At 45.7% G+C, this 9341-nt stretch overlaps 2 protein-coding genes across 6 annotated transcripts in view; one reads left to right on the forward strand and one right to left on the reverse strand.

Annotated features, from left to right (window-relative positions):
• The window catches only part of LOC109522440 (retinoic acid receptor gamma-A-like), a 34646-nt gene extending 28588 nt beyond the window's left edge, over positions 1-6058 (forward strand). For both annotated transcript variants that reach the window (XM_019881012.1, XM_019881013.1), the window contains 6 exons: positions 974-1122; positions 2292-2597; positions 2738-2914; positions 3042-3246; positions 3330-3488; positions 4901-6058. In XM_019881012.1, coding sequence (XP_019736571.1) covers positions 974-1122; positions 2292-2597; positions 2738-2914; positions 3042-3246; positions 3330-3488; positions 4901-5241 — 1337 coding nt within the window. In that variant the 3' untranslated portion in view covers positions 5242-6058. The remainder of the gene's footprint in view (positions 1-973; positions 1123-2291; positions 2598-2737; positions 2915-3041; positions 3247-3329; positions 3489-4900) is intronic.
• Positions 6059-7260: 1202 nt separating this feature from the next.
• The window catches only part of LOC109522441 (calcium-binding and coiled-coil domain-containing protein 1-like), a 9178-nt gene continuing 7097 nt past the window's right edge, over positions 7261-9341 (reverse strand). Inside the window, exons 9-11 of one of the 4 annotated variants that reach the window (XM_019881014.1) lie at positions 8807-8923; positions 8480-8544; positions 7261-8295 (exon numbers count right to left, since the gene is read on the reverse strand). In XM_019881014.1, the coding sequence (XP_019736573.1) occupies positions 8268-8295; positions 8480-8544; positions 8807-8923 (210 nt within the window). In that variant the 3' untranslated portion in view covers positions 7261-8267. The other 3 variants (XM_019881016.1, XM_019881017.1, XM_019881018.1) reach the window with 3 other exon arrangements.

The following is a 9341-nucleotide window of genomic DNA, read 5'->3' on the forward strand; positions in this document are numbered from 1 at the left end:
GTCTCGCGGAGAGGGTGATGGGGGGGGGGGGGCACTGACTTTGAGGGGAGGGTGGAGGGGTTGACCCCGGATTCTTTAATTTTTACTAGGAAGGGATGCGAGGACGGAGCTGTATGTGTGAATAGCTGCCCAAGGTGACTGGATGCCAATAAAGGGGTCGTCAGCCTGGCCGGGGGGGGCCTCCTTCCCATCCCAGACACAACCTTTATAGGGCCGCTTGTAAGCCTGGGCAACTATTAAACTTCGTCCTGCCTGCGCTGAGGAATTTAGGGCCAGGAAACAAGGGGGTGGGCGGCGGGGGTGGGAATGGGTAAAGGAAGGTGAAGTTGGGGTGAGCGAAGGTGAAAGTTGAAAGCCATGTTCCAGACACAATCTGCTTCTTCAGTCATCGCCTCCAAACGTAAAGGGGCCCGATACTCCTCCTTGAGATTTTGATGGAAGGGAAGGAAGCTTTGCGTTGGTTCGTTTTCTCATCGCTCTTGATCTCCTCGTTTGTTTTCAACGCGGCCTTAGCTTAGCAATTGTCATAATACAGTTTCCCCTCGGAGAGAGGGGACAGGGGCCGAGCCTCATAAACTTCCAGCTTTTGTTTGTTCACATGGGCCTCGAGGTATATGGGCATTGGATGGCCTTTCACATAAAAATGTGAGCTTGTGAACACAAACGCGCACACAAAACTCCAGAAAAAGTCAACAGGAATGCCCCCCCCCCCCACCACCACCCCTGTTGGCCAGTAAATGGAGAAGCCAATCAAATCTCAGCTGCCAATCAGCGTTTTATCAGCGGGGCCATCTGGCCATCAGCTAATTGTGCGTCCTTTAAAGTCGCTGTCAATCAGACGCCTCCCTCCTCCCTTTTCTCTTTCATGATCTCCTCTTTTGAGATGGCCTTCTGGCCCCGCTGACCACACGCTGCCAAATGCTGCTTCTCTGTTCAGCTTCCACAAGTTCAATGCTGTTTTTTGTGTATGCAGCCGTGGAGACCCAGAGCACCAGTTCAGAGGAGATGGTGCCCAGCTCGCCTTCTCCGCCGCCGCCACCTCGCATCTACAAGCCCTGCTTCGTGTGCCAGGACAAGTCGTCCGGATACCACTATGGGGTCAGCTCCTGCGAGGGCTGCAAGGTACTCGCTCGCACCACTGACAAAGCACATGAGAGGCACGTTTGATTCAAAGTTAGCAGCGTGCTGCCCTCTAGTTTGGCCTTGCTAGTACTACGCAGTCTGGCAGAAGAATCTTTTACATCCAACTCGTCTTGAGCCAAGGCATTTTACTTCAGAAAAATCTTACGGCACACCACCGAACAAAAATGTAATTCTATCCATCGTAAAATAGTAATGATCTAATCGGAATTTCAATCGCAAATGATACATAAAATGATTGTCAAGCAATTATTTTTTAAGATTCAACCTTTCAATAGCCACTCACCATAGGAAAAGAACATGCATGACGAAGACGACAACTAAAACCCAGGCTAAATTTCGCCCCTCCATGACAATCATCTGGGTCAAGATGTACCACTTCAACTTAGTTCTTTGACACCAATTCATTTGGTTTGGTGCCACCTTAGAGCCAATCATCAATCAGTGACAAAAAAAAAAAAACGATCCCTGATCTGAACTGAATATGGACCAATCCATCCAATCTATTCAAAAAACTTGTTTATTTCGTGTACAGTTGACCTCCGCGATTGGGATCCACAAATAGCCAAAATGCACATATAATTAACACCCATTGAAATGCATTGGAGGAAAAACTAACTATTAACCCCACCAAAATTACCCCAAAAATGCTGATAAGCATCCGATACATGGAAATGGGGGGTTAAAAACCCAACGACCCACCCCCCCCCAAAAAAAATCATTTAAAATACCAGTCAGGAAAAAAATCTGACTGTACAGTATATGCCGAGAATCCTTCTGTTATCAATGATAGCAGCACAGAAGGTCCCTGGAGTGATGGTATTCCCCACCCCCCTCTTAAAAAAAAAAAAAAAAAAAAAAAAAAAAGTGAATATGTGGATTCGTGAATCGCTAACTGCGAATAGGCAGGGGCTAACGTCTCTTGTTATATCGCGGTTCACGTAGTCTTGGAGTGCATCGTGGATTTGGTTTGCATCAGACAGCACAGTACAGTGACTCGACTGCACGCCTCGCGAATGTAAAGATTGTTCGCCAACTGTTTAGAGCCTCCCATCGCTAGTTTAGAATCAATACATGAATTCAAAGCACAATCTTAGCACACCCGCCAACGGCCTCAACTCCTTGGCCGATGTGACATTTCTGTGCTTCAGGGATTTTTTCGACGCAGCATCCAAAAGAACATGGTGTACACGTGCCACCGAGACAAAAACTGCCAGATCAACAAGGTGACCCGCAACCGCTGTCAGTACTGCCGGCTGCAAAAGTGCTTCGAGGTGGGCATGTCCAAAGAAGCGGTGCGTAACGACCGCAACAAGAAGAAGAAAGACGTGAAAGAGGAGGCGGTGCTGCCCGAGAACTACGAGCTGAGCGGCGAGCTCGAGGAACTGGTCAACAAAGTCAGCAAAGCCCACCAGGAGACATTTCCGTCGCTGTGCCAGCTGGGCAAATACACCACAGTGAGTGTTGTGTAACAATGACAAGGCGGCGGCGGGTTTTTTTTTTTCTCCCCCACAGCTGAAGCGAGAATGGGTGGAAAACCAGACCTGAGCTTACCAACCCATTTCGGACACATATTCCTCTTTTGTCTCTTTCCCAGAACTCGAGCTCTGACCACAGAGTCCAGCTGGACTTGGGCCTGTGGGACAAATTCAGTGAGTTGTCCACCAAATGCATCATCAAGATTGTGGAGTTTGCAAAGCGACTACCAGGCTTCACGACGCTCACCATCGCCGACCAGATCACCCTCCTCAAGTCTGCGTGTCTGGACATCCTGGTACAGCCGTCCAAACGCGCACAACGCCGCCTCATTCGCCGCGCGTCTTAAATTCTGATTGCGAAAACATAAAAATAACGTGAACAGCTGCCAGCAAGCCTCCTCCGGTGTTAATGTTTTTCTTCAGATGCTGAGGATATGCACGCGCTACACCCCCGAGCAAGACACCATGACCTTCTCCGATGGGCTGACCCTCAACAGAACCCAGATGCATAACGCCGGCTTCGGCCCGCTCACAGACCTGGTGTTCGCTTTCGCCGGGCAATTGCTGCCCTTGGAGATGGACGACACCGAGACGGGGCTCCTCAGCGCCATCTGCCTCATTTGCGGAGGTACAGCAAGCCCCCCATGTCTCATTTGTCTCTTTTCTACCTCCCTTTGGCGAGATTTTCACGCTGTCCCGCCGCCTCGCCAGATCGCATGGACCTGGAAGAACCCGGGAAGGTGGACAAGCTGCAGGAGCCTCTGCTGGAGGCGCTGAAGATTTACACACGCCGCCGACGCCCTAACAAGCCTCACATGTTCCCGCGCATGCTGATGAAAGTCACCGACCTACGAGGAATTAGCACTAAAGGTCAGCATGCCACCTGCGCGAACCGCATACGCACACAGCCAACCCCGTAACACAATAACCGCTCAAATTGCTTTGACCTTGTTCAAAAGACGCTTGTTTGGGTCGGCATTCACCTGTAAACAAGATGCCAGAAGTGAACAACAGATTTTTGTGCAACTCTATAATTTGGGACCGACGACAATAACACACCTTAAACTTCATTTGACCTTCTCTCAACTTCTGAATGCACGGCCAACTGTTCAATGCTTCAGTACTTTTGCACAACTGTGCCAACATTCATGACTGATGTTTGATCCATGAATCACCCAATACATTCCCAGGTGTGATTGTCACTGGGATTCAAACACATCAGTGGTGGTCAGCCCGGGACACATTTTTTTTTCCCTTTGGTTACAAAGTTGCCACCCACTTTGAAAGACGTTAAGATCAATATCGATGTTTTGTCTAAAAAATATACCGTACTGGCCCGAATATAAGACGTGTTTTTTGCATTAAGACTGAAAAAGTGGGGGTCGTCTTATATTCGGGGTCTAGACGTTATACCCATTCACGACGCTAGATGGCGCCAGATATCATTGAAGCGAATGCTGAACTTGACTCCCCAGGCCAAAGTGAACCCCTGCCACGAAGAATAAAAATAAAAATAGCGTTAGCACGAAGAAGAAAAATAAAAAATAGCGGTAAGAAGGAAAAGAGAAGAAAATAATAGAAGAAATAACAGAAAATGGAGAAACGTAGTGACAATCTGGAGAAAAGTGGGTCGAAGATCGACCAGGTTAACCGGCAGCTGAGAAGTTATGATGTCATTTACATTTCAAAAACCAGAAGCCATTCATTTACGAATGTGATTGCACCTTAGATTTGAAAGAGGCAAAATAACATACTTTTTCTCTCAAATATATTGTTATAATCATTTGTTTCAGATGTACTGTAATTATTTTCTGTATAAAAATGTATTTGGTGTTCAAAAAAGTCTTTTTTCAAACTTGAGTCTTGAAAAAGAGGGGGTTGTCTTATAATCGGGGCCGTCTTATATTCGGGCCAATACGGTACCTCTGACAACCCAAGTATCGTTAATAGACGTTTAAAAATGACATCACGCAGTTCACGTTTTGACATCACGAGACCAAGACGCCGCTTATCAAATGATCTACATCAACGTTGCCCTTGCGAGGCTTGAAACAGGACGATCTTGGTGCCGAGGGACTTTGCTAAAGTGAACTAAAGTGACAAAAGTAGTGCTTTGCTGCCATTTGTGGCATATATATATACGCAATTGTGAAAGTTTGTCGTTGAGCTTAATGCTTTGCTGCCATTTGTGGCATATATATACGCAATTGTGAAAGTTTGTCGTTGAGCGTCGACTACTCACTATTCGCATTGAGTGTCATTCGACCCGTCTGTGCACTCAGGTGCAGAGAGAGCCATCACACTAAAGATGGAGATCCCCGGCCCCATGCCGCCGCTCATCAGGGAGATGCTGGAAAACCCGGACGCCTTCGAGGACAGCAGCGACTCGGCAGAAAGCCCCGCCCCGGCCGCCAACGCCGCCGCCGCGCCTCTCACGGCGCCCGCCGTTCAGACCATCAAGCAGGAAGAGAAGCCAACGTACGAGTCGGCGGTGGAGGAGGAAGAGGAGGACGAGGATGACGACTACTGGGACGAGGACAGGGAGCGGCTGGCGGACAGTGATGCCGAGCCGTGGGGGGAGGCGGCGGCAAGCGCGCACAAGAAAGGCGGGACAACGCAGTAGGACGCTTGCTTCCCTGGCATCCTCATCCTCACACCATCGGGCTCTTATAAAAGAATTGCAAAGTTTACAGGGAGTGAGGGACGAAGCAAAAGCACTCAACAAGCGACTCATTGTGGTCTGCAGTGACAGGAGGGAGGCGGGGGGGACATGAGGAATGTCCCCCTCCTCAGGAAAAGGGCTACGCTTGTATCGAAAACATCTCTTCTTTTTCGTGGGGTTACAAGAAATGCTACTTATACTTTCTTCTTGTATGACGTGTTGTCTCAGCTCTTTGTCCATTTCCTTTACCGTGTATGTGTGCGCGTGCGCGCATCTGTTTTTATGAGCTAAAGTGTCACATCATGGAGAGCAGGGCTCCCAACCTGCGATGGTCTTCCAGGTGTTCAGCATCTTCTCAAAACAAGCTAGGCTGACTTTTATACCATGAGACGAGAATCCAGAATGCCGAGCATTTGTTTGTTTGCTCGCCCGACGATCGCGCTTACCGATTCCTCTGACGGTGACAGGTTTGCCGCAATAGAGGCCTCTGAAATTTGGTCGGTTCACTTGCTGCATACGTTCCGCTGAGTAAAATGTAGCAAAGTCAAAGTTACAGCTTTTAACCGGAGTGAAAAGTTTGAACTGAAGCAAGCCAACCCATTTTTATTATTCCATTCCCTCACCCACAGAGAATCGATCTGGAATCCGCTCAATAAAGGAATCAAAAGTGCCTAAGTCTTATCGATTCCCATCCCTGGACATGAATGTCATACAAATGTAATTCTAAAACAACCCCAATGATTCCTGACCCAAAAGATAAAACCGTTGATGATGTCAGTATGGAAAGCCATTTGAGCCTTTTTTTGATACCCAGTTTAAGGTCCAGGTACTAATACGCTATTTGCTCTCACAAATAGGACAACTTTGGCTTGATCTGGACATTGAAGATACCAAAAATGTGCTCAGACGCCTTTCCATGTCAGTAATAGTACTCAACATTGCATCATGATTGGGTGTTGGGGTAGGGTTTCGGGTTAGGGGTTTAGGGTTTGGGGTTTAGGGTTAGAGGTTAGGGTAAGGGGCTAAGGGGGTTAGGGTTAGTGTTAGGGTAAAGGGGGTTTACGGATTAGGGTTAGGGTTACGCTTTAGGGTTTGAGGGTTAGGGGGCTCGGGGTTAGGGTTTAGGGCTGGGGGTTTGGGTAGGGTTAGCGATGTTTGGGTTAGGGTTGGGGAATTAGGGTTGGCGTAAGGGTTACACTTTAGGGTTAGGAGGATTAGGGGGTTTGGGTTAGGGTCTTAGTGTTGGGGAGTTCGGGAGGGTTTGGGTTTAAGGATTAGGGTTTGAGGGTTAGGGTTAGTGGGTTAGGGGTGGGGTTAGGGGGGTTAGGGTTACACTTTAGGGTTAGCAGAGTTGGGGGTTAGGGGTTGGGGTTAAGCCATAAAGACACGGCAGCAGCCATTTTGAACTTTTCACAATGATAGCAATCCTCAGGTGTGTGTGTTTTTCTTTTTTATTGTATGGAAAAATATGACTTGCATATTTTATTTAGCCCTGTAATCACCTGCATTCAACCTCCATTTAAAAAAAAATTGTTTTACGGCTAACAAGCGGACACGGTGGTCATATTTCTGATGCCAAATATAAATTTTTGATCACATCTTCCCAGTTTGAGCTGTTATGTGATGCTCACATGCAGAGCCTGAATGTACAGAATGTCACCTAAGTATTCAAGTGGAATTTTGTAAAAAGGCTTCATTTTGAATGTCACAAAGAACAAAAGTAGTCCAATGTTTTTTGCACTGTTAAATGTTGTCCACAGCATGTTGCTTTCGAACGGACGAGATCTTCAGCACCAGGATCTTCCAGGGGCAATAAAGTCAGATTTCTTTTGTCTTTTTCCTGAACTTGAGCCAGTGCAATAAAACGAAAGCCACATGCAAAGTTGACGGGGACCTCTGTATGCAAAAAGCATCAATTTCGACAAATCAAAACAACTTTGGCTCATTAAAATTCCATCGCCTTGATGGTTGTGACATTTAGGTGTTGTGTTATGTACGGAGAATATTTAATGTTGACTATTGAAGCTCAAACCATCTCATTACGTCTCTTTTAATAATCCCCGACCTCCTGCGTCATCTCCATGTAAAGAGATTGATACATCTCATGACTGGGCTCATCTGTCTCTTGTTTGTATTAAATTTGTCTATGTAGTTTGCTTCTTTGGTTTGCTTTTTATTTTGGCTGTATTTTTTTCTTTTTTTGTTTTTATAAAATGTGCTTTGTGTTTTCACACCTGTTGGCGTGCAGCTGTATTTATTTTGTCATCGCTTTCAAATACTAAATGTGCATGCGAACCGTGAAAAAAAAAATCATCCAATGAGACAAATGTCAAGTGAGTCACATTTACCAAACACTGATAATGCATTTCATTTCATGACTGCGATTTAAAAGCAGGCATTCCGAATAGAACGGCATCAATATAAGTGCCACCATCAAGCCAGAAGTAGTGTCAAATATCATACTTCAATCCTGACAATAAAACGCGAGCCGTGAATGAAAGCGTCAGTGGCTCAATGACGTTTCAGCTCCATTATAAGTTACACACGAGAGTTCTGCAAACCTTTCTGTCATCATTTTCTCTAGAAATACAATTTTTGAATTGAATATATTGCAGCTGCAAAAACCAAAAAAAAAAAACATCCACATTCATTCTGGAAGCAATCATGCTTGAGGCAGTGACTCCCAACCACTGCTGCGGCACATGGAAATTGTTCAATCAGAAAAATCAATTACAAAACAATTAAATGCTCTTACACAAGATGACAAGATCAAATTAACCGGTGTATAGACCTGTTGCCAATTGACAATTGTTCGCATTAGCAATTATGTTTATTCTGGATACATTATTTTTGTAACGCATTCTTTTGGGGTGGGATGCCGTGAGAATTTTTAAATGTCAATGTAACACCTTGCCTCAATAAAGGTTGGGAATCCCTGCCCTCATCCAGCAACTCCGTCTCAACCTACGAACTTGCAGTTCTTTGCATCACCACATGATGGAGCCAGTCAATTCACTGCAGAGGAAACGATATGAATTAAAGGCTTGAGTACGACAGTGACCAAGTCTGGTCCTCGGATTCAATCAGGTGCATTGGAGGAGGGAAACAATCAAAGCATGCAGGATACTGGCCCTCGAGGACCGGACTTGGCCGCCCGATGTACGTGTTTGTGCATGTGTGTGCGTTCTGTTGAAGTCACCTGAAGACAGGGTCCACAAGTGCCGGGAGCATCACTTGTTTCTTGTCACCTTGCTGGTCACTCTGCTTCGGATTGAGGCAGCAGAACAGGGGAAAAGATGAAAGGGGAGCTCTTCAATCGGCAGCACTCGTAGGTGACGTCACTCTGACGTAGCGATTAGGTCACGTGACACACAAATGTTTACGCTGGAAGAAGTGATTTGGCGAGGTTCGATCCTAGATAATCTTATTTGAGACAAGGCAACTGTGTGTGTGTGTGTGTGTGTGTGTGTGTGTGTGTGTGTGTGTGTGTGTGTGTGTGTGTGTGTGTGTGTGTGTGTAAACTCACTATCACTGTTCTCTCTCCGAAACTCTGCAGTTTCTCATTCCATGTTGTGTCCTCTTGCAGTGGCTCTTCCTTACTTTGCAGCTCAATCCTCAGCTCCTCCACTTTCTGTTGGTCAGCCTACACACGCATACGCAAGCGCCAAGATTATTTCAGTTAACACAAGCTGACAAAAATAACAAAAATTCAAATTTGATCAAAGCTTGTCATTCATTCACGACATTTAAAACAAGACTCTTTTTAAAAAAAATCTTGCACAAGAAATAAATATGCCTTCTTTTGATATTTTTGAAAGCTAAAATCTAATAAAACCTATACAGAAACGGAAGCATTAAAAAAATTAACTAAAATAAAAAAAAAAATTATAATAAAATAAAAAACTGCTCTGAAAACGAACTCACATAAAAAAAAAAGAAATTATGACAAATGCAAAACTATTGTAACCCTGACACACACACACACACACACACACACACACACACACACACACACACACACACACACACACGCACACACACACACACACACACACACCTAC

This window comes from Hippocampus comes, unplaced genomic scaffold (genome assembly GCF_001891065.2).
Source record: "Hippocampus comes isolate QL1 unplaced genomic scaffold, H_comes_QL1_v1.1 scaffold68, whole genome shotgun sequence".
NCBI classification, from domain to species: domain Eukaryota; kingdom Metazoa; phylum Chordata; class Actinopteri; order Syngnathiformes; family Syngnathidae; genus Hippocampus; species Hippocampus comes.